This window comes from Notamacropus eugenii, chromosome 2 (genome assembly GCF_028372415.1).
Source record: "Notamacropus eugenii isolate mMacEug1 chromosome 2, mMacEug1.pri_v2, whole genome shotgun sequence".
Classification (NCBI taxonomy): domain Eukaryota; kingdom Metazoa; phylum Chordata; class Mammalia; order Diprotodontia; family Macropodidae; genus Notamacropus; species Notamacropus eugenii.
This window is the reverse complement of record NC_092873.1, coordinates 383,175,230-383,201,660: the sequence shown is the minus strand read 5'-3', so window position 1 is coordinate 383,201,660 and position 26,431 is coordinate 383,175,230. Positions and strand designations below refer to the sequence as shown.

The 26,431-nt window shown below is 36.3% G+C and overlaps 1 protein-coding gene across 1 annotated transcript; it reads left to right on the top strand.

Annotated features, from left to right (window-relative positions):
* Positions 1-14,572: 14,572 nt before the first annotated feature.
* Positions 14,573-20,458, top strand: LOC140523104 (olfactory receptor 10R2-like; the record flags this gene model as incomplete). The annotated part of the gene is given in 3 exon segments (XM_072638160.1): positions 14,573-14,609; positions 14,612-14,649; positions 19,493-20,458. Coding segments are annotated over 3 exon segments (1,041 nt in total), but the record flags the coding sequence as incomplete, so codon positions are not given.
* Between the last annotated feature and the right edge of the window lie 5,973 nt (positions 20,459-26,431).

Genomic DNA, 26,431 nt, shown 5'->3' with positions numbered 1-26,431 from the left:
GATTTGCATTTCCTAATCAATAGAGATTTAGAGCATTTTTTCTTATGACTATATAAAGTTTTAATTTCTTCCTCTGAAAACTCCCTGTAAATATCCTTTGACCATTTTTTCAATTGGGAAATGACTTGTATTCCTGTACATGTACATCAGTTCTCTATATATTTTAGATATGAGGCCTTTATCAGACACACTAGTTGCAAAACTTGTTTCCCAGTTTCTGCTTCCCTCCCAATCTTGGTTGCATTGGGTTTGGGCAAAACTTTTCAATTTAATATAATCAAAATTATCCATTTTGTACTTCATAATATTCTCCATCTCTTGTTTATTCAAAAATTTTTCTATTCTCCATAAATCTAATAAATATACTATACCTTGCTCCATCAATTTGTTTATACTATCAGTCTTTATACATAGATCATGTGTTCATTTGCAATTCATTCTTGTGTACAGTGACAGGAATTGATCTATGCCTAGTTTCTGCCACACCGTTATCCAGTTTTCCCAGCTATTTTTATCAAACAGTGAGTTCTTATCCAAGAAGCTGGAGTCCTTGGGTCTATCAAACAGTAGATTGCTATATTTATTGACTACTGTGTCCTGGATACTTAAACTATTCCACTGGTCTACCCCTCTGTTTCTTAGCCAGTACCAAGTGGTTTTAATGACTGCTACTCTATAATACAATTTGAAATCAGGTAGGGCTAGGACACCTTCCAAAGTATTTCTATTCATTAGTTCCCTTGATGTTCTGGACCTTTTGTTCTTCCAGATGAATTTTGATATTATTTTTTCTAGCTCTAGAAAATAATTATCTGGTAGTTTCATTGGTATGACACTGAATAAGTAAATTAATATAGGTAGAATTGTCATTTTTATCACATTTGCTTGGCCTACCCATGAGCAACTGATGTTTTTCTACTTACTTAGATCTGACTTTATCTGTGAAAAAATGTTTTGTAATTGTGTTCGTATAGTCCCTAGGTTTGTTTTGGCAGATAGACTCCCAAATATTTTAGAGTGTCTACCATAGTTTTAAATGAGACTTCTCTTTCTATCTCTTGATGTTGGGGTTTGTTAGTAATATATATATATATATATATATATATATATATATATATATATATATATATATATATATATATATACACACACACACACACATATATATGTATATATATATATACACACACATATACATATATATGTATATATATTCATATATATATACATATATATATGTATATATATGTGTGTGTGTGTGTGTGTGTGTGTGTGTGTGTGTATAAATGCAAGTGATTTATATGGGTTTATTTTGTAACCTGCAATTTTGCCAAAGGTGTTTATTATTTTAGGTAGTTTTTCACTTGATTCTCTGGGATTCTCTAAATATATCATCATATCATCTGCAAAGAGTGATAACTTACTTTTCTTCTTGCCTATTCTAATTCCTTCAATTACTTTTTCTTTTCTTATTGCTACAGCTAACATTTCTATTTTTGTGCCTTTTCCTGTGATGTTATTTACCTTTTTCTGCCTCCTCCTTTTCACATCTCCAATTACAACCCCTTCTCATGGTTAAATCACATTTTTATCATTACATCATTTACTTCATACCACTCCCTCTATCTATGTATATCCACTTTATATATCACAATGAATGTGCGATTCTCAGCTTTAACAAGTATCACCTTCTCTTACAGGGATGTGAACCATTTACCCATACTGAATAACAAGCTTTATCCCCCTTGTTTACCTTTTGATGTCTCTCTTGAGACCTGTGTTTGAAGATTGAACTTTATATTGAGCTCTGCCCTTTTCATCAGGTAGGTCTTGTAATTTCCTCATTTCGTTGAATGTCCATCTCCTTACCTCAAATATTATGCTTAACTTTGCTGGGTAATTGATCCTTGTTTGTAGTCCCAGCTCCTTTGCCTTACAAAATATCATATGCCAATCCCTCAGATCGTTTAATGTAGAAGCTGCGAGGTCCTACATGATCCTGATGGTAGCTCCTCCATATTTCAATTGTTTCTTTCTGACTGCCTGCAGTATTTTCCTCTTTGTTTGATAGTTCTGGAATTTGGCAATGATATTTCTTGGTATTTTTAGTCTGGGATCCCTTTCAGGAGGTGAATGGTGGATTCTTTAAATGCCTATTTTGCCCTTTAGTTCTAGGACTTCTGGGCAGTTTTGCTTGCAAATTTCTTGGAAGATATTTTCCAGGCTCTTTTTTTCATTGTGGCTTTCTGGTAGGCCCATAATCCTTAGATTTTCTCTCCTGGATCTGTTTTCCATGTCAATTGTTTTTCCAATTTAATATTTTGCATTTTGTTCTATTTTTTCATTCTTTAGATTCTGTTTGACTGATTCTTGATGTCTCATAGAGTCCTTAACTTCTACTTACTTGATTCCAATTTTTATCACATTGTTTTCTTCAGTTAAATTTTGCAACTTCTTTTCCATCTGTTCAATGGTTCTTTTTAAGGAGTTATTTTCTCCAGTTAGGTTTTGTACTTCCTTTTTCCATTTGTTCAGTTTTCCTTTTAAATTCTTCTGTGATCTCTTTTTTCATATTTTTAAAATCATTGGCCAAATTTTCTTCTATTTCTCAACTTTGGGTTTTAAAATCCTTCCTGAGCTCTTCCAAGAATGCTCTTTGGGCTTCAGACCAATTCATATTCCCTTCTGAAGTTTGAAATGGGAGTAAAGTCTCAAGGCTGACCTCTTTGGTATTTTTGTTTTTGTCCTTGTCCCCTAGAAAGATTCTATGGTCTTTTCAGCTTTGTTTCTTATGATGATCACCCTTTTCCTGGCTTTTAAAGTAAATCTCTGCTTCTGGGGCACAGGGGCTCTGTCTCCCAGTTCTTGTGCCTAGAACTTGAAGGTCTGTGTGTTGTGGTCTCTGGTTCTTTCAGCTAGTAGCTAAAATGCTTCAGCTTACCTGGTGCTGAGCTGACTGGTTTTGGAAAGCAGAGGCTAGGTGAAGCCTTTTGGATTTACCCCAGAATTACCCTGGAGCTTGCTGGGTTAAGTGTGTGTGTCAGGGGTGGGGAGGGGTCTGGCCACAGGAGGTTCCCTCTGCTGAGCTAGAGCATAGGAAAGCTCAGTGTTTGTTGAACACATCTATGCTAGTGTCTTCCCCTTTTCCCTGGGGTGCTGAGGCATGCATGGGTTCCTGATGTTGGCAGTTGGGTGCTCTGCCCCCCTGGGTTTCAGAATCTCCTACTGGTTCGCTGAGGTGGGGCTGTATGGGACAACTTTGGTCCTGCACTGGTCCCCTTCAGGCATAGCAAGAGGGACCCTCCTCAGGGATTTTCTTTGTCTCATGGACTAAGAGACTATTTACCCCTTCAGTTGATCCCACTGTTCCAAGATTTTTCCTGGTGAAATAGTCTCTGGGCTCTTCAAGGTCAACAAGGTCAACAAGGGAGATAGCAATTACTGATTACTCCACCATCTTGACTTCTGGAAGTTCAAGTAGGTGACTTACGGACATTTAATCGGCAGTCTGATTGTCTCAGGAGCAGATGCTTCTATTACATTGGGTTCTGCATTTCTCTCTCCCTCATTTCTACTGGACTCCCGTCCTGAGTTGATATGCTTGAGAATTGTCGCACATCTTCAGCTTCAAATAGCTTCCTGCTTGGCCCTGCCATGGCAGGGACTGCACTGGTACAGCTTTTGCACACTGTGTGCTCTTCCAACCCTGTGCAACACATCCTTCCCATCAACCTTTCAGTCTGTCCTGACCTGCCACAGTCTGTCTTCTATTGGATTCTGCCCCTCCAAAATTCATTCAGATTCTCTTTTTAGAGGTATTGGAAAGAGTTTGTCTTAGAACATAGGTGAATAGTTGCTCTCACTCCACTATCTTGGCTCCCTAGACATCATCTTTCATGAATTTATCAACAAAAACTGTCCTGATATTTTTGAACCGGAGGGTAACACAGATGTCGAAAGAATTCACCAATCATTCCCTAAAAGAGAAACCAAAAAGAAAACTCCTAGAAATATTATAGACTCAGAGTTAATTTGTACTTCTCTAATCAATAGTAATTTAGAGCAAAATTGTCCATTATATCATTTCTTGTGGCACAAAAAGATTTCACTGCATTCACATACCACAATTTGTTTAGCCATTAGCAATTTAATCCCAGAAAATATATTGACTCACTTTTTCAATTGAATTCTGGAATTTCCTCCATAACATTTTAGGCCTCCTCTGTCTCCATTTCTGCCTTTAAGTTATACTTTCATCTTTATTGTCTTGTGTACTCTTAGAAATAAATCTCTTCATGGTACCTTTGTTATAGTTGTTGTTTAATCCAATAAAAGTTTTTTTTTCTCTTCCTAGCTTGTTTTTGTTATTCACTCGAGATTAGATAATTTATTTCATTACTTATTCATTCCTTAGTAGGCATATTTACTTAAATTTCTTGCATTTTGGTTATTTGATGTGTTTTAAATCAGATAATGTATTTAAATTTGTTTCTTTCTCTTCCCCTTGCAGGAATGCTTCAAATGCCTCATGGTAAATGAATTTTCATATTTTTCAATAATGATTGGACATGGTTTTGCAAGTTATATCATTCTATGTTGTAACTTGAGTGCTCTTGTTTTCAGAAAATATCATTTCATTCTTTTCAACATTTCCTACTGGGTATTACTCAAATTTTCTTTCTTTTACATTTCAATATCTTTCTACTATTTTGTATTCAGAATTTCTTCTTCCAGGAATTGAATTCTCAGAATTTGCTGCTTGTCATTGGAATTATTAAGTGTAACTACTGTGTGTCTTGGAGTTTGAAGCACAAAGTTTTGGTTTTGGTTTACTTTTCTTCAACATGATTTTTGAATTCTTTCAATTCATATTTAGAATACAGAAGATACAGGGGAACTTTTTTTACTATTTCTTAATTCTGGTGCTCCAGTATTTCAATATATCATCTTCTTCTGGGAGATTTGTTATTGTTAAGTTATCTATGAATAGTCTTCAAGATCAGTGCATTTTTTTGTATAGAAATCATGTGTTGCTTAATCTTATTACTTTGTTTGCTTCTCTACTTCCAAGTAGTCCTTTACTTCAGCATATTTATATTCCCTATTTTTTTCTGTCTTTCACTTCTTTGGAGGGACTTACCACTATAATTTTAAGTTTTTCTACTCTAATTATTTCCGTTCCTTACTATTTCTCTACAGAAAAGCAAGTATAACATTAGTGGTTCTGGATGTAGCTGTGGGGATGCAGTTGTCCAGTAGATATTATCATCACCCTCTCTTTCCTGCCTTCTTTCTCTCTGCATATTTAATATGTTGCGTCCTATTACAAGAATTAGCTCATTTTTAGAATGGGACATTATAGTGGCCCCTTAGGCCATGCTGCTCCATTCTTTACTACTTTATGGGGTTTATATTAAGCCATGCCTTAATCGCAATAGCTCAGAGGAAAATCATAACATTTAGGCAGAGGTATGGCTTTCTGCTCCAATCTTTAGAGTTGAAGAAAAAAAATATGTCACCAGAAACACTGAGGTAAAGAAATGAGTGGAATATGTAACAATATCTGTTAACACAGTGTTGTCAAAATCAAATAGAAATAGCAGTCACTAAGTAAGGATTTCTACTAACAATATATTTACATTATCTATGCTTTATTGTATTTTAACTTACTTTGTTATTTTCCAATTTCATTTTAATCTGGTTTGTGTTGCACTGGTGAGTGACCCCTGTCCTGGGGTCACATGAATGTTTAACAAATCTGTGTTAATGAACAGGCAGCAAGATGGAGAGCTGGAGGAAGAGAAGGCCTTTTCTTGCAAATCCCGTCTGTTCATGAAGAGATGGACTTCATTAGGAGCTTCTGAAGTTTTATGGTCAGAGATGCCTATATAGGACAATGGCCTGGAGTAAGAAAGAATCATTTTCCTGAATTCAAATCCAGTCTTAGACACTTACTAATTGTGTGATCCTGGCTAAGTCACTTAATCCTGTTTGCCTGGTTTGTCATCTATAAAATAAACTGGAGGAGGAAATGGCAAACAACTCCAGTATCATTGCCAAGAAAGACTCAAATTGAGTCACAAAAAGTCAGACATAACTGAAAAATGATTGAATTAAATATGAAATATTGTTTCAAATCTTCAGTGGTAAAAGAAATATAGATCAGAATAATTCTATGTTTCAACTCATAACCAGAAAATTGGAAAACATGACAAAACATGAAAATAGTCAGTATGAGGGTCCATGAAAATACAAGTATATTATTTTCCTTCCAAGATGTTCACCTGAATGGGAGGCAGGCTTTTTATCTATCCTACACAAATTTCAGCACCCCCAAATTCACAATAGAATAATGACCAATGAATCATTTATGAAAGTACTGGAGACTTCTTCTATTCTACAACTGCGCAAAAAGTCAGCCAAAATCTGAGGGATTAAAATAGGAATACCTTCCTCCTCCACCCCCAAACAAAATAATTTTCAGCTCTACCAGAGATAGCCAGAGGCATATGTAACCTAAAATGCTCTGCATCTAAAGGCAACAAGAGCAGAAGCTCCCCTGGAACAGGTACAGCAATGTCAGAAAGCCCCAAGACAATCAGTAAGTCCCAGGGTAGGAACCTTGGTAGCCCAGAACAATGGCAACAACCAGAACAAGGTTTCCATTGTGGTGCCACAGCGTTATCATCAAGAGACAGCTCAGAGATCTGAGGTCACAAGCACTCAGGCCTGAAATGCCAGAGAAGGTCTCTAACATCCAGCATTCTGAAGCTCAAAGATTCATGGGTGCTGAATCTTGGAAGTTAGAAGTCAGCTAAAAAAGGCAAGAGACCCAGGGTGAGACCACCACACTCAAAATTCTATCAAGTCAGTAACTATGCTTAGAGATTAAGAAATCAAAGAATATGTCCAACATTTTTAAAAATTGAAAAATCAAACTCTATAACATCTGTAAAGAGAGACACAAAGGAAAAAATGGATTTTTCTACATAAATAGCTAGAATAAAGGAAGGTGGGGATAAAAAAAGAGAAATAAAAGTTCTGGTGGAAAGGATTAAAAGGAAAAATAAATAGATTACAAGAAAAAGTGATTAATCTTACCCACGAAATAGACCCCTGGAAACTATAATAGATCAAAAAAAAATCAATGATTCCTTGAAAAGGAGGCATAACAAGCATTTATTTACTGTTGTTTAGTCATTTTAGTCATTTCTGACTCTTTGTGACTCCATTTGGGGTTTAAAGATACCAGAGTGATTTGCCATTCTCCTCTACAGCTCATTTTACAGATGAAGAAATGGAGGAAAACAGGGTGAAGTGACTTGCCCAGGGTCAGACAACTAATAAGTGTCTGAGGCTAAATTTGAACTCAGGTCTTCCTGACTCCCGGTCTGACACACTATTCACTTTGCCACCTAGTTGCCTAATATGTATTAAGCACCTACTATATTCCAGACACTGTGCTAAGTGCTTGACAAACATTATTTCATTTGATCCTTTCAATAAGCCTGTGAGGTAGATGCTGTTATAACTCTGTTTTAGAGTTAAGGAAACTAAGGCAAAGATTAAATGACTTACTCTGATCACAAAGCTAGTAAGCTTCTGAGGCTTGATTTCAACTGATTCTTCCTGACTCTAGGTCCAGTGATCTTTCCATTGAATCATGCAGCTTGCAAGATTCAAAAGACTGAAAAAAAGAAGAAAATGTAAGATAGTTTCACATTTCATCTGCTGCTCTATCTGGCTTCCGTTCCAGGGAACAAGATGCCCCTGCTAGTATAAGCTTATGGCTTTGAAACTCACCACCAAGCTGCTAACTAAAGCCTTGATTGATACCACCTCCCTCAGCCTCCTCTCCTCTCTGATTGGAGATTTGGAGGGCTACGCACCAACCTCCTCCTAATGCCTGACTTTATAGAACACAGAAATTGGACTCAACTAGCTCCATTTTGCATTTGCTGCTCAGCCTGGTTTCAGGTCCACAGAACAGAACAAGATGTTCCTGCACCAGGTACCTCCTGATGTCCCATCCCCCTACATGTTCCTGCCTCTTTTTGTACATTGCCTTTTCCATTTTATTTTTATGGGTCAGAATTTATTATTTAAGATAAAGAACAGGTTATGAAGGGAGTGGGGTGCTTTGAGGAGAGGGAAGAAGGTAGGAGACCTGGAGACGAGAACCTCTCATCTGCGTCTGTGATTTCTGAACTTTGCTTCAGGGCACACAAGTAACCACACGATATGGCCAGAGGTACACATCCAACCAGAAGTGAGGGTTGGGATTCACCTTGGACCAACAACACTGCTTCCTTTTAAGAAGTGAAGCATAGTGGAAGCATAGTGAGATGGAACTTAAGTTCCATCTCATTTATTTCAGCTCTTACAAAACATTCTTGTAAAGTATTTGTTCTGAAGAAGTGTTTTGTTGCCTTTCTTTTTTATTATTTTATTTGTTTTCAGTGTTCTACAATCACTTTCATGTATCTTAGATTTTTTTCCTCTCCATCTCGCCATTCCCCCCTACCTCCCCACTCCCTCCCCGAGATGGCATATAATTTTATATAGGTTCTACAACTGCATTCCTATTAAACATATTTTCACCTTATGTTGCATAGAAGAATTAAAATGAATGGGAGAAACCATAAAAATAAAACATAATACGAAAGAAAATGATCTGCTTCATTCTGTGATTAAAGTTCCTTAGTTCTTTCTCTGGATGTGAAAGACATTTTGCCTTAAGACATCTTTGGAAATTATTTAAGTCCTTGCATTCTAATGAAGTACTAAGTCTACCAGAAAAATTTCTGGCACACGTTGGTTGTGGCTGTGTACAAAGTTCTCCTGGTTCTGCTTCTGTCATTCAGCATCAGTTCATATAAGTCTTATCAGGCCTCTCTGAAGTCTTCCTGTTCATCATTTCTTATAGCACAATAAAATTCCATTTACCTTCATATACCACAATTTATTCAGCCATTCCCCAATTGATGATCATCCCCTTGATTTCCAGTTTTTGGCTGCCACAAAGAGAGCGGCTATAAATATTTTTGTTCATGTAGGATGCTTTGCTATTTTTATTTCATTGTCTTTCTAACTTCTTGCACTTTGCTTCTATTTTCTTTGTATATGCATCCAACTTGTAAGCTGCTTGCTCAAGAGCTGGTATGTGCTCCTCAGTTAAAGTGATCTGATCCAAATAAGGCTGAAGTGTTGCCTATTTCTGGTTTACATCCCTTTGGTATCTATTTATGTTTACTGCAATATCTGACATTTCTAAATAATACAAGCTAGTCAGTTTGTTCATATTTGTTCATATTTTCCAGAAGTTTGTAGTCTTTACTGGTGGCTGTCAGCTTGCCCATCAGGTATGCAGCATTTTGGAGAACATGTCCAGTACAGTCCCATGATGTCCACCTCGAGGGGCTCCTTCTCCACCATGGCATCATCTAGGCCAGGGAAGGGAGGAGGGAGAAAGGATGGAGGGAAAGGTGGGTATGTAGGAGGAAGGGGAAGGAAAGGGAAGGGGAGAGGAAGAAGTGACAAGGAGAGGGGACTAAGAAGGGGAAGAAAGAAGAAGATGAAGAGTCACAGAAGGAGGAGAGGAGGGTGCAGCTGATTGCCATTGGGGCCAACTCCTTTCTTAATTGCCCTACCCTGCCACCTCCCATATTTTAATTCTTTAGTATAATTATTTTTATTTTTTGTTTATTTGCTCTAATTCTATACCTTATTTCTCCTCCTCCTCCTCCTCCTCCTTCTTTTCTTCTTCTTCTTTTCTTCTTTTCTTCTTCTTCTTCTTCTTCTTCTTCTTCTTCTTCTTCTTCCTCCTCTTTTCAAAAATCTCTATATTGTTGTCTTTGTAGATATTGTCCCACCATCCCTTTGTTTTCTGTTTTTCCTAACTCTTAGAACCTTCAATTTATGAGGGAGGTGATGAGTAGAGAAGCCTTACAGCATGATAGAAATCATCTCGCGTCCATAAATCTTGTGCTTTGATGCTATCTCCTGCTCAACCCAGGATCAATCTTGTTTCCATCTACCACGGACTCTATTTTCTGTGTCCATGTCCTTTCACCCTATTAAGTGCCAGTTATCCTCCCAGAGTTTTGTTCCCCTTTCCTTGAGGCACCATGTTGTCCATAAAAGCACACTACTTTCAAAGAAGATATGGTTTTCCTGTGCACTAATAGCCCCAAATTAGAACAATTGTAAGGTCACCATCTTCCATTGCAGATATATATCTCTTGCTTCCTCCCCAAGTTGTTCCTTAGTGGGATGCTATCACCACATTGGGTTGAGAAATAGCCCTTTATTTGCTTTTATTTCAATCCTTCCACTTTCTATCATGCCATCATTCTACTATAGGTCCTACAATGCTGGTAATCTTTTCCATTCATAAGGTTAAGAGGATTATTATCTCCATTTTACAGATGATGAAACTCGAATTCAAAAATTTATGTTGTTCAGTTTAATAATCATTAAGTGGTAGAGCTGCACCTTGCATCCTGAAACCAAATCCAAATAATCACAATATAGTGATTGGAATGTTAAGGCTGATATAGAATATACGTTTTTGATAGTGACCTAAAAATGAAACACTTCCCTCTATGGAAAAGACAACATAAGTATGAACATTGAGACTTGAGAGGTAACTAGATGAGTCAGTTGATAGAGCATTGGATTTGGAGTTAGGATAGGCCTGGGTTCAAATCTGGCCTCAGACCCTTAAAAATTGTGTGATGTGTGATGTCATTTAGCTTCTATCTGCCTCAATTTCCTTATCTATAAAGTGAACAATAATAGCATCTACCTCGCATGGTTATTGTGAAGATCAAATGAGGCAGTATTTATAAAGTAACTTGCCAACCTGAAAGTGCTTTATAAATGCAATTACTGTTAGCAGCAGCAGCAGCAGCATGAGTAACAGAGGTATGGATGGAGATCAGTTTAGTTAAACTCGAATTTATTGTATCATTGAAGATGCCCTGAGTTCTTGAAAGCAACTTCCTGTCAAAATGATGGAAAAGGAATTTCCTAAATACTTATAGTAGGCTAAACAATGGGCAGGCATACAAATACAAAAAGGAAGATGGTCTCTATCCTCCTTACATTCCTCCTCTACCATCTTACATTCTCAGGGGGAGACAGTCCTTGAAGTAGAGTAGTGACCGTATGAGAGCACTTTGTTTTGGCAATTTTCAGGGAGAGTAAGTAGAATCTTAGGGGGAAAGACTGAGCACATTACACACAGAAAGAATTCCAGAACTGATTGGATTATGGTTCATTGTTCCAGAACTGCTTGCAAGAGTTCATATAAAAAGGTTCTAGGAGGTACGTGTAAAGAGGTTCTAGGACTGACAAAAAAAAAAGAAGCCTGGAGAGTTGAGAGGAACGTGTCGAGTGGCTGAGGTGTTTCCTCAAAGAAGAGATGTTACTAGTTACAGATTGGACACTCAAAGTGGGAAGAGGTTGGCAAGAGTTTCCTTTATGTAACAGATACCGTAGAGAATTTTAAGTTAACAAAAAAAATTTTCCTCACAATAATCCTATGACGTGATTATCCTCATTCTACGGAAGAAGCCACTGAGGTTCAGGAAGGCTCTGTATCATAAGCTCTAAGTGAATGAGTCAGTTGGGACTTCAAATGGAGTCTGGACTAAATGACAGCTGTTCTTTCCAGAGTATCGGGTTACTTTAGCAGACTACAGAAATCATCTGCCTCATGGTAGAGATAAATAAAATGCACCACCTTTCACACTGGCATACTCATGGCCAGGTCCTCTGTCCCCGTGGACTTGAAAGGACTACTGTGAGAGGCAGGATTTGCATTAAACTTTCATCACTCTCTATGTCTGTGGGATTACTTGTCCTCCTAGGGATCTTTCAAATGGAGTTATGGTTGTTCTGCCTAAAACTCATGCTTAGTACTGTTATAACCTGATGTGAAGCTGGATTCCTATGGGGAAAATGAGGGGAGGCAATTGGAGCTTTCCTGAGCCTCATAGGAAGACCTGTGTAAATTTTGCCTCCAGCTAATTTAATAGGAAGGATTTTCTGGACATAGAACTCTTTTACTCTAAGATAAGGAAAGCATTTATTGATCCTTTGGGTGCTACTTATAACTGGATCTGAATATTTCACCACTCCCCTCCATCTCCCAGATGTGTTTTTGAATTGTTGTAACTATAGGGTCCCTTCTTTCTCTGCTCATCCAAAATTTCATCCTTCATCCTTCACAACCTACTTATTCCCCTTAGGAGAAGACACAGGAAATGGAGTTGGGTGAGGGTGACAAAGATCTGATAGAGATAGGTAGGTAGACCTGAGGGAGGAGATTTTTTTGACTCTGTTGATGATTCCGGCTAACTACCTGATCCTTAATGAGCCTGCAGGGAACCTTCAGGATGAGACCAAATGCTTTCCCCAATGTATGTCTTGATGTCTACAACACTGGCATGGAGCTTTGAGGTCGTTGTTCCAGCTCTGGTTGTCCCTATTGAATTCTATTAGATAATTGTAGGTGGAAGGACTTATGTCAAATTATCCAGTATAGTAAGGACTCCCAAAGCTCAAGGTAACAATAAAGGTACTGATAAAGGTACTTTGGCTATCAGTGATAGAGGAAAAGTAAAATATCATTTACAAGGCTCATTGGGATGACAGTTTGGAGAAAGGTCCATGGAGACCAGATCCAGGAGACTATGAAGACTTGAGGTGGGAGCAATGAGATAGAGGGATATCTGGAAGGACTTGAGTCTCCTTCAGTGAGGCCATAGGTACTAGGAATTATGGAGGGACCCTGAGAAGATGTCATGTAGAGATCTTAGACGACAGTTTCAGTTGGGAGATCCTTGGAAATGACAGATTAAATGAGAGCACATCCCAAATCATTGGATGCTGGCACTTATATTTGAGGCAGGACCTTGAAGTAAATTATGTTTAATATGAGGGGAGGACACCATTGAGGAAAAGCAGATTTTAAATCATCAGGACCTTCCTGTCTCTGGGATAGAAAGACAAATATCTCAAGACTTATTTGTTCACTTAATGCATGACCTGATTCTCCTCGGAGCTATAGTCCATTTTTGCCATCCTTGAGTAAGGAGATGAGGAAGGTTGGCATTAGGCAAGAATGAAGGTGAAGGCATAAAAAGGGCTTAAAGAAGACCAAAGACTGGGAGTAAGGGCTGGGAGTTAAGGAATGAATAAGTGAGAAGAGGCAGTGCTTCCATTGAAATGGGGGCTGAAAAATCATTGTATTCAATAACCAACTAGATAAGTACAGGAAAGTACAGGAAAACTACAGAACAAGCAAACGCTGACTTTATGTCGCCCCCCAGAACCTTCTCTGTTTTAGAAAATTCTGTGACCTGTGTGTCACTTTCACTTTTCAGGAAAATATCCTTATCATCCCATCTGACAACTCACTTTCCTCTCACCTCTCTCCCTCTCAGCCACTCACATGCTTACAACTACCTTCCTTTTCAGTTTCAGTATTCTGCATCCCTATTTCTCAATTACCTCATCCCAGTTTGCCTGATCCTTCAGCCATCAAATATGATCTTCAGGTAGCCTCCTCCAGTTGATGTAAATGGAAAAACCTTAGCCTACACTCTTGTCTGAAAAGAATTATCCCACAAATTATACCGTTTCCTGGACTTTGTAACTCTAGAACCTGGTAAAATTGTTACTTAAGGCACCTTGTACGTAAAAAAGGGAAAGCCAGTGAGAAAGACTGAGTCATCCAGTAGGTCAGTAAAACTTTATTAAACATGTATTGTGTACCAGTCATTCTACTCAGGATGGAGGATACAAAAAAATAAAGAGAAAAAATTCTGCCCTTAGGCTGCTCATATTCCAATGATGGAGAGAGTATCAAGAAAATACAAAATTTTAAAAACTCATATCTATATGTCTTTAGATATGTGTGTATAACTATCTTTGTATATCTATCTATCTATCTATCTATATATATATATATATATACACACATACTTATTTACACACACATATGTATGTATATACAGAGAGAGTACATAATCTCACAATGTCAAAGAGAAGACATTAGCACCTATGAGAAATGGGAAAGGCTGCCTTCAGAAAGTGGTGCTGAACCTTGAAGGAATTCAGAGGTAGAGGTGAGGAAGTAGAGTATTGTAGCCACAAGAGACAGCAAGTGCAAAGACACAGAGATAAGAAATAGAGCATTATGTGTGAGGAAGTAACTAGGCTAGTGCATCTGGATAGTGTAGTACACAATGGAAAATAACACATAAGGATGTTGCAAAGGTAGAAAAGGTCATTTTTTTAAAGAGATTTAAATTCCAAACACAATCTTTTATACATGATCCTGGGGGAAGCAGAGAGACAATGGTATTTGTTGGTTAGTTGCGTAAAGGGATTGACACAGCTAGACATATCACTTTGGTTTTTGAGTGGAGGATGGATAGTGGTGGTGGGTGGAGAAACTTGAGGTTGGAAAACTAATTAGAAGGTTATTACAATATTTCAGGTGAAAAGTAATGAGAGTTTGAATGAGGGGTGACTATAACATGACTTTCTTCCTTGATTTCCTTGGATCTCACTTTCCTGTGTCATTCTGGGGATATCTCTGCTACAATTTCCAGGATGAAGAGCTTGAACAGTGATGAGGTAAGTTCCATGTGCTGGTAAAAATACTTCAAGTATTCGTTGCATTGGACTACCTGTCTTTCAGTCAGTCACTTGGCCATTCATCCAGTAGTGACAGAAATTTCATTCTCTCTGGGCATGTAATTTACATCAGCTGTGCTGTCTCAGAAAGCAACTCTGGTCCCTCATTGGGGGTAGAAAGGAGAAAACAAAGGACTCATTGTCAGAAAAATCTAGGATTTCTTCCTTGGCCTGACTTGGTAGCTTTCCAAATTTGGATACATCACTCACTGTCTCTGGGTCTTAATTTCATGATCTGTAAAATAGGTTTCACTGAATTTTAGTTAGAAGTAGTCTCAGCTACAGCTACCTCCTAATCCAATTCATGTCTGACAATGAATAATAATGTATTACTCAACAATGTTGTGAGAGTCAGATAAAATAATAGATTTTTATACTTCTGATTCATTATTTGGTATTAAATTCATTCTTAATAGACATATACATATAATATGTATGTATATAAATATATGTGTATGTATGCATTAATATATATTAAAATTTTTCTATTTTCTATTTGCAATATATTACATATAAACGTACACATATATACTTGAAAATAAAAGACTTTTATATCTATATCTGTATATGTAGCAACATAGTCACACACACATATCACCTTCTTTCTCATTTTCAAGTAGTTTGCTTCTTGCTGAAAAGGCAGGACAGGATATTCATGCAAAACATTTGATGATACACTTACAGAGCAGTAGAACAGGGAGAAAGGACATTGGGTTCCCTTCTTCCTACTCCATCTTGCTTAGTGTCATTAGCCTTGAGACTGGACAGCAAGGTAAGGGATCATAAAATTTAGAGCTGATAGTAGCCTTAAAGATCATCTTCTCTGACTTCCTTATTTTACTAATGCAGAAAATAAGGCATCAAGACATTAATTACCTTGCTGGAGGGTTTCAACAAAAAATAGGAGACATGGGATCAAACTATGTAATATTCATTCATTCATTCATTCATTCATTCGTTCATTCATTCATCAAAGTTGTTGAGGTCTTTTGGGTCAGTTACTGTATTAGCCATCAAGGATAAAATAGAAATGAAGAGACAATTCCTAGCTTTACAGAACTTACTTCCTTGCTTGGTTAGTTGAGATATGGAAACTTCCATAGAAGGCATCATGTACTACGTTCCATAAATGATGAAAAAATTACATGTGAAAAAATTTCAGAAGAGAAAGAAATCACTTCGGTCTGGGGAGGTAAGGGAAGGCTTCTTACAGGAGGTCACATTTAAACTAGATTTTGAAAAATCGGTTACATTTTCCTAAGCGGAAATTCAAGAGGAGGCTATTGGGGGAAGAGAGAATTGACATGAGTCAAAGAAAGGAGGTGAAAAGCAACAGGATAAGAGGGGGCAATACATTAAGTGACTAACATCTATATATGTGAGAGAATTTATTCCCTGGGTCAGATTGTGGAATGTACAAATAAAGATGAAGATAGTGAGGAGTTCGGAAACTTTTGCTAGGTCACTTACTATATATTTGTAGACTTGAATTGAGAGAAGGCATAATAACTATTTTTGAGTGTTTGAAGAATGATGATGTGGATTATACTTGTTGTTCACGGTCCCAGAGGACAGAATCAGTTACAGTGGATAGTAGTAACAAGAAAGTCAACTTTGACTTAAAGTAGGAAAAAAATTCTTCTGACCATTAGAACTACCCAATATTGGAATTTGCTACTTGGAAGATGGCATGATGGGCCAAGTTCTCCCATTGCATCCTGGGTCATCACCAGTCATTTTGAAGAATATCTTGTCACTGAGTCCAAATGACTGGAGGAGAAACAGAGGCTGGTGACCTTGCACGGCCCTTTCCCACTTAAATCAGTCAAATGCAAGTTAAATCATTTCCCTGATGTCATGGTCCTCTTCAAAAACAATGGACAGATAATTCTTTTTAACTTGAGGTCTTCAAGACAAGATTCATTGATCTTTTGTTGGCAATATTGGGGATAGATTTATTGTTTAGTTGTAAGTTGGCTTTGGTAGGGTAAATAATCCTTTCCAAATTGATATTCTGTGAATATTAATTGAAGTGAAGGAACTTGTGTTTTCAGCATAAGTTTTGTTTCTTCTGTTTTATAGATGAGGGCAGGTGGTACAGGGGATAGAGCACAGGACTTGGAGTCAGGAGGATCTGAATTCAAATCTGCCTTCAGACACTTAGTAGCTGTATGACCCAGAGCAAGTCACTTAACCCTTATTTGCCTCAGTTCCTCATCTCTTAAACTGAGACACAGTGGAGAAGAATATGGCACACCACCTTAGTATCTTTGCCAAGAAAACACTGTGAAAAACTCTAATGGTCATATATAGTGGACATGACTGAATGACTGAACAACAGTTTTATAGATGTAGTAACTAGCTGTATACATCCCTACAGCCTATTTTCTTCTGTTTATCCTTCTCTTTCTCATTTTATCCTGTCCCTCCTCAAAAATTTGTTTTACTTCTGACATCTGCTTCCCTTAACCTAACATATGTCTTCTTCAAATAAACTAATAAGGAAAAACCGGAAAGGTAGTTAACAGTAAACACATGATAATTAGAGATGGAAATGATAAAACATTCATAAACATTTATTGCAAGGTGCATTATTTGACATAGTGTATACAATGAAAAAAAAAAACAACCTTGTTCCTTACCTCAAAGAGATTACAATCTACAAGTGAGGAAATTACTGGGACACCAGGCACTTTGAGATAAGGTAGACTGTTAGAAGTCTCAGGAAAAATATTGACCAAGAATCTAAGAAAATCTGAAGGAGAATATTTTTAGCTAATTGGAATAGGTAAACTTTGGAGGAGGAAGTGGCACCTTAGTTGTCAACATTCATGGAAATGAAGAATTTAAAAAGTCAAAAGAGGGAGAACATTCTAGGTATGAGGGACACTCATGTGGGTGAATTTATTGAATGCTGGGGGGAAATTGGGTAAAATGGAAAAGCAGCCTAAACACTGGTAAAAGCAGGAATGCTTAGAAAGTCAAGTGAAATTCTATTAAGTGAGCTGGAAAGGCAAATGGGAGTCAGATGGTGGAGGACCTTAAAGATGAGGCTGAGAAAGGTTGTATTTTATCTCATAGACAGGAAGGATCCACTGAAGTGGATGTGATGATCAGAATTGAGCATTATTTGGAATATTTGAAGGATGAAGTATAAAACCAATTTTTAAAAAATGCTTGGCAAGAGGTCCAATTAGGCAATGTGATCCTGAGAATGTTTATGGATGAAACTAGAGAGATAACAGAGAGAAGAAAGATGAAAATTGCTACATATATGTGTGTGTGTGTGTGTGTGTGTGTGATATAAACCTATGTCTGTTTATATGGGTTTAATACAGATTTTAACATCACAGCATCATATTGCTTATAGAGAAGTTGGAAATTGCACTAAAGACATCAAAGACAGGTAAAACAATAGGGTATTTCAATTGTACAGGTACGATGCTTTCAGAAGTGACACAATTTTGATATAATTGAGGGATTGCTTCTTATGTAAAGGTGGAAAGGAAAGATGCTAAAGGTGTGTGTGTGTGGGGGGAAATTTCATTCTATTACTACTGCAAAAAGAGTGACTAAATTGACATATGATTGCTCCCTATTCCTGTCTCTCTGCCACTGTCTACATCTCTCCCACATGCACATAGTCAAATTTTAAAAAAATAATATGAAAAAAATCATTGAATCTTTGATAACAGCATTAGAAGGGGAGGAAAATTTTGCAGGTAAAATTCTAGAGTTGACCTTATCTGACATGAAAATTAGAAAACTGCTCTGTGGTGCTCTCCTTGGAATAAAAGAAATCTCTTGATGCATGTCCAAGATTCTCTTCTCTTCATCTCAATCCATAAACTTATAGTCTTATCCAACAATCACTAGAAGTGGTTGTATAGTTTATTAAGAATATTTTCAAGTACTAAAAATATTAATTAATTAAACAATAAAAATGAGGCTGTGACTGTGTTCCCAGACACAGTTACTATTTTGCATTGGGAAACCCAAGGAATGAAGCATTACTGATTGGACTCCATTCATGCTACCTATACCCAATGTCCATAATTGCTAGTCTGGTCGCCAGGGTCTCAGATCCAGTCCATGGCTTTGCCACTCTTCTATCTGACTTCTCTCCTTTCACTCTCAGGTTCATACCCTCACCATTTTGTATCTCAATGTCAACTCTCAGCCTCAATGTTTGCTGTGCCCCAAATATCTGAAGAAAATCTTTCCTTTAGGCAACTGGAACCCTCAAGCCATCTGACTCCCTGTGAATGCCTGTGACAGTTCTCGGGACCACAGAGTTATATCTCTATTATGTTTTCAGCTTTACTAAGAATGTTTTCCTTATATAAATGCCAAAATCTTTCTCTCTGCAACCTCTATGTATCACTACTAGCTCTGCCCCTGAGGTCAAGCATAATGAATCTCATCCCTCTATTACACCACAGATTTCAGTACACTTAAAGATACCTACAATTTTTTTCGCCATCTCTTATCTAGGTTAGAGCATTCAACCTGCTCAATCAGTTGTCATTTGGCTACAGTCCAATGAGTATGATGGATCCTCTTTTGTTTATTCACATTCCTTTTAATGACCAGAGTAATTTCTGTTGTAATTACTTTCTCCTTTCATTTTACCTCTTCCTCTTCTTTCTTCTTTTTCCCTTGCCTAATTGCTTACTGAATGAACCCAAGTTAGTGACAACTTCCAAGAAAATTTAATATAAATATCCCCCAATTCCCTCAGTTTATTGAACTGAGCATCCTTTTCTCTCACTCTTTCCTGCAGATGTTTCCCTGGAAACAACTTCTTCCAGAGAACTTTACCATGGTCACCGAGTTCCTTTTGCTGGGCTTTTCCAACCTCCAAGAACTGCAGCTTGTGCTTTTTGCTGTCTTTTTCTGCCTCTACATAATCATCCTGTGTGGGAACATCACTATTGTTACAGTCATCCTCCTTGAGCACAACCTCCACACCCCCATGTATTTCTTTCTAGGTGTCCTCTCTGTCTCTGAGATCTGTTACACCTTTGTCATTTTGCCCAAGATGCTCCTCAATCTTCTCTCTCTTCTCAGGACCATCTCCTTTACCAGCTGTGCTATCCAAATGTTCTTCTTTCTTTCCTTTGCCATCAACAACTGCTTATTGTTGAGCGTAATGGGTTATGATCGCTATGCTGCCATCTGTCACCCTCTACGCTACTCAGTCCTCATGAATTGGGGGACATGCAGACTGCTAGCAGCTACTTGTGGGGTGAGTGGAATCCTGATCTCAGTGGTTGGCACAACTTTGGTCTTCATTCTTCCCTTCTGTAACTCTAATAAGGTCAACCACTATTTCTGTGACATCTCACCTCTTATTCACCTTGCCTGTGGTGACACCCATGTCAATGAGATGACCATATTCATCTGTGGTGTCCTAGTGCTTGTAGTCCCCTTGCTTTTTGTCTGCATCTCTTATGGTTTCGTTGTCAGAACCATCTTGAGGATTCCATCAACTGTAGGGAAGCAAAAGGCCTTTTCTACCTGTGCTTCCCATCTCACAGTAGTTATAGTCCACTATGAATGTGCATCCTTTGTGTACCTGAGACCCTCATCCAAGGTCACATCTGATAAAGACCAGTTGGTGACAGTGATTTACACTGTTATCACCCCCTTGCTGAATCCCATGGTTTATAGCCTCAGGAACAGGGATGTCCAGATGGCCATTTGGAAAGTTATCAGTGGCAGAAAGTTTTCCCATAAAATCCTATAACTTCAGCATTTTAGAACTGCTGGCAAATAACTGTGTGGATATATGGTTGAATATGTGATTGGTGTGGTCATAGCCATGGGTTGAATGCTATTCTCAGAGACAGAATAAACTTTCTAAATTTGTATTTGGATTTTTATTATTACGCATAAATATTCAATAGAAACATTTAAGGAGGTGACCAATGAGGCCTGATTTGCAGATGAAATACCAAGAATATTATATGATGTATCATGAGACAGCATGCCATAATAGATAGTATTTTTTTAGGAGTCAAGAATACATGATACTAAATTACACTTCTTATGTTTACTTTATAACTCTGGACAATTAATTAAACTTCTCTGAACCTTCTTCATTTGTAAAATGGGGCAATAATACCTATTGTACCTACCTCACAGTATTGTTTTGAGGTACATATGAGACAATATATGTAAAACACTTTGGAGATTTGGAAGGTATGTGATCTATATGGTGAGGGGTGACTGGAATGTAGTCTGAGTGCCCAGAGTTCCAGGGCATGGACAAAGAGACTGTGATTTTGTGAACCAACATCAGTGTGAGAGCAAAGAATGTATGTGGGAGAGTGCAGAGCCTACTGTCACTCTTGAATTTGTTTGAATTGCTTTTCCATGTATGGACACTATTCTTGAATGTATGTGGGCATAGTTTATATATATACATCATAAATAGCACATACCTTTTCCAAGGAAGCAATGATTCATCCAACACTTCATCAAAAATATGTTAAGGACTTTATTACACTCATGGAATCAAAAGTCTGGTCTAAAGAAAAATATAAACAATCAGGATAAATACTGTACTCGATTATATTTGGGATCTCATCAATTAATAGCTTTCTGTAATAATACAGATCATGACCCATCAATGGATCCCATAAAACTCTTGACAATTTCTTGCCCTAATTTTGCCAAACATTTTCTCAATTGTGCTGCATACCTTTTAGTGATTTTTTTCCTGATAGGTGTTCATGGTACAAATAAAAACAAAAGCAATGCTTTCCTTCAAGGAGCTTGCATTATATGGAATCAAGGTATTAACTATTTTTTCTACAGAGCATCATGCCAGATGGCAAATGTCCAGAGAGATTACTAGGTAATATAAAGACAAACAGGTCAGGAGAGGTAAGAAATTGGGTTCAGTGATATCAGTTAGGGTACAATTACAAAGATCCAGGCTAAAGGCTATCGGGGCTCAAATTAGGATAAATTAAGCTGTGAAAATGGAGATGTAAAAAATGTTAGGGAGCTAAGACTTTAAAAAATGGCATTTGACTGGGTATAGATGTCAAGGGAGAGTACTCAAGGGAAGAGTGAGTGGAAAGAAGGTGGCAACATCAAGGGAGATGGAGAAGGTTAGAAGAAGGATGGCTTTGCGGGAATGAGGATAATAGAGAGTTTTTTACAAACCTGACAAGTTTGAGATACCTAAAGGATATAGGCAGAAATAGCAAGAAGATATTTGGTAATGTGGAACTAGAACACAAGAGAGAGCTTAGAGCTTGATATATTTATTTGGGAGTCATCCGCATAGGACCATCCCCTAGTTGAATCGATAAGAATTGTTGCAAGATTGTTACAGAATGTATATACACTGTTACATACACACGAATTATATGTATATTTGTACTTTATATATGTGTGTGTATGTGTGTATGATGGATATTATGCACAATAGTTGTAAAATTCTTGTATTTGTATCTCCTGTTGCATTTACATTTTCTTTCACTGGAGACCTTTTAAGCATGTTTCACTGATATTAAGTTTTGTATCTATCACTATTTACCCACAACACCCTCCAAGTAGTAGCCCTTCCTTTTAACAAAAAAGTATAATCAAACAAAACAAATCATGCACTATCTGCGTTATGTTATATATTCTTCTTTTTCTTGTTCATGTTCTTCTGTTGCTTCACTATTCTATTTGTTTTATAATTAGTCTGGTTTTTAATTTTAAAAAACCTCTTTGACTTTGAATGTCTCCTTTTTTTATTTATTGGGAATTATTAATCTACACATTTTCCAGGTTCTATTTTTCAATTATCTGTTTAGTTCACTAATAATTTTTTGTTGTTGTTGATATAAATGTAAATGAATATAAGGAAATAGTTTTCTGATATAAGAAATAATGAGTAGGCAAATATTAGAAAAAAAACTTTGAAAGATTTACATGAACTGATTCAGGGTGAAGTGAACAGAACCAGGAGAACATTGTACACACCAATAGCAACATTGTGTGATGATTAACTATAACAGACAACTCTTCTCAGCAGTACAATGATCCAAAAAATTCCAAAAGACACATGATAGAAAATACTAACCACATCCAGACAAAAATCTATAGAGTTTGAATGCAGATCGAAACATGACTTTTTCACTCTTTGTTGTTTTTTTCTTTATTGTGATTTTTCCCTTTTGTTCTGATTCTTCTTTCACAACATGACTAATGTGGAAATATATTTAACATGATTGTGTACCTATAATTTATATCAGATTGCTTATTGTCTTGAAGAGGAAGAGGGAAAAGAGGGAAGGGAAAAATTTGGAAATCAAAATTTTACAAAAAATAACGTTGGAAACTTTGTGTGTAATTGGACAAATAAAATACTATTAAGGAAAAATATAAAATTTGAATTCCAAATTTTCTCCTTTGCATTAGTCTCTCCCCCATCCATTGAGAATAAAGCAATTTGATATCAATTACACATGTGAAGTCAGGAAAATACATTTTCAAATTAGTCTTGCTCCACAAAAGCAAGAAATATAAATGGAAAAATAATCCTTTATTCTGCATGCAGCGTTCATCTTTTTTTCACTCTAGAAGTAGATAGAATTTTACATTTTGAGTCTTTTGGAATTGTTTTGGATCACTGTATTGGTTAGAATAGCTAAGTCTTTCACAGTGGATCATCGTTACAATTTTGCAGTTTTGTACAATGTTCTTCTGTCTCTGCTCACTTCACTTTTCGTTAGTTAATATCTATCTTGCAGATTTTCTGAAGACAATCTGTTTATCATTTCATATATCACAATAATATTCCATCACAATGATATATCAAATTTTTTAGCCATTCTCCAGTTAATGGGCATACCCTCAATTTCACGTTCTCTACCAACACGAAAAGAACTACTATAAATATTTTTTATAAGTGTACATCCTGTTCATTTTTCTTTGATCTCTTTCAGATATAGACCTAGTAGAGTTATTGCTGAGTCAAAGGGAATGTGAAATTTTATAGTCCTTTTGGTAAAGTTCCAAATTGTTCTCCTGAATTGACAGCTCTACCAACATTATTTCAGTGTCTCTATTTTTCCGCACTGCATCTAGTATTTATTATTTTCCTTTTCTGTCAGGCTAACCAATGTGATGAGTGTGAGGTGGTATCTCAGAGTTGTTTTCATTTGCATTTTTCTAATCAAAAGACATTTGTTACATTTTTTCATGAGACTACAGATAACTTTGATTTATTCTTCTGAAAACCACCTGTTCATATCCTTTGATATTATATTAATTGGAAAATTGCTCCTATTTTTATAAATTTAACTCATTTTCCTATATATTTGAGAAATGAGACCTTTATCAGAGAAACTTACTAAACGTTTCCCCCCTTTCCCCAGCCTTCTGCCTTCCTTCTAATTTTGACTACATTGGTTTTCTTTGTGTAAAACCTTTTAAATTTCATGTAAAAAAATTGTCTGTTTTACTACCTGTGATCTTTTCCATCTCTTGTTTCATCATAAATTCTTCCCTTATCCATAGGTCTAAGAGGCAAAGAGCAATGATTTGTTTTTAACATTTATTATTTATGATTCAATTATTTAGTCATCATTTAAGTCTGAATTCTTTGTTTATCCTGATCTCATTGACTTTAATTTTTATTTTGTTATAATCTGTAAATAATTGAGTTAATGCCTGCCTTCCCATCTCTATACCATATGGGGTGAAAAAATAATAAAATTCATTGCATTCAAAAGGTCATGAATCGAAAGTGAAATAATGGAAAAAAGGAGGACATAAGAGGACCTAGAAGTGCCAAGTCTCAACATATACTACAAAGCATTGGAAATAAAAGGATTTGGCACTAGTTGAAATAATAGAGAAGTCAGTGGAATAGATTAGGGATACAATATACTGAAGCAAACAAACACAGTGATTTACTCTATAAACTCAAAGATCCCAACTCCTAAGATGAGGACTTACTGTTTCAAACCTTGCTAAGGAAACTCTAAAGCAATATGGTAAAAAGTAAGTAAAGACAAACATTTTGCCACATGTAACCAAAGAGGTTCCTAAAGGATTCATGATTTATATGTAAGGGGTTGGACAATTAAATTAGAAGAATCAGAGAGAAAAATGTGTCTTCTGGATCCATGGATAGGAAAATATTTTCTGACTAAATAAGAGGCTCACAGAAGAATAAAAACAGACATTTCTAATAAATAAAATTTAAAAGTATTTGCATAAAAAGGAAAAAATCAATGAAATCAGTTGAAATATAAGGGTTACTATTAAATGAAGAAAAGCCTTTTTCTGATGAATGTTTAATACTCAAGAAATATATAAACAACTGATTCAAATGTGTAAGAAATTAAGTCCATTTCCCAATACATACTCAAAGGTTATGCAAAAATAAAAAAACAATAATCTTTAAAAATAGTCCAAAACACTAATATTTACAGAAATCAAATCTTTCATTTTTTGTTTGTAGTATTTTTCTTTTTATATAAATTATTCTGCTGGCTCTGATTTCTTCAGTACGTATTGGTTCATGGAGGTATTCCAAGGTTTATCTGAGGATGTCATCATTTCTTAAGGTGCAATAATATGCATTATATTCACCTAGAGATAAAAATAAGTCCAAGATCACATTACACACCTATCAGATCAGTCGTTGATTTAAAAAAATCAGTCATTCTTGTATAGGATATGGGAAAACATGCACACTAATGCACCTATTCATAGAGCTGTGACTTGGTCCAGCAACTCTGGAAAATAATTTGGAACAAGGTCCCAACAGTCAGTAAACTGTGCAAATTGTCTTACTCAGCTTTACCTTTATAAGAGCTACGTCTGAAAGAGGTTATAAAAGGAGGAAACAGATCACATATAAAAGATTAATGGTTATACATAAGACATATCACATATATTTTATATAATATATATTTTATACATTATTTGTGTATGTATACTACATGTGTACTTATATATATGCACACTCATACATACATCTTTTTCTAGTAGTAAAGAACTGAAAATTGAAGGGATACTGGATAAATTATGATATATGAACATAATATAATACTATTGCCTTTAAGAAATGATGAAATAGATTATTTCAAAGAAACCTGGTAAGATGTGGGAAGAATGAAATAAGCAGAATGAGGAGAACAATGTGTACAATATCAATAAAGAAAGATTTGAGAACTCTGATCATGGCAACAAAAAACCATAATTCCAAAGGACTGATGATACAGCATGATATCTACCTCTTGAGAGAGTTATTAAACTCAGCACACAGAATAAAACATAACCTTTGACGTAATCTAAGTAAGAAATTATTTTTGTTTACTGTATTTGCATGTTGAGAAATCTGTGCCTCATAAAGACAGACACAAGCAGGACAGTTTTATCAATTACAAGTTAGACTTTTATTTTTTTAAGTTTTTTTAATTTTATTTTTAATATACAGAATAAAGTAAGCATTTCTATGATAGAGTATAATAAAAAAGATGATTGTACATGAAACTGCAAATCTACTATGCAAAACTTGCTATTCCTTTAGAATAAAAAAGAATATTATCAGGTAAATTTCTTTTTTTCTTTCCCCAACCCTACTCTAGAGATGGTATGTATACATGTAAAATTATTCTATATATTCTTTGGTCCTTCACTTCTTTATCAGGAGGCAGATACCACCTTTCTTCCTATATTCTTCATGCATAATTTGGGTATTTAT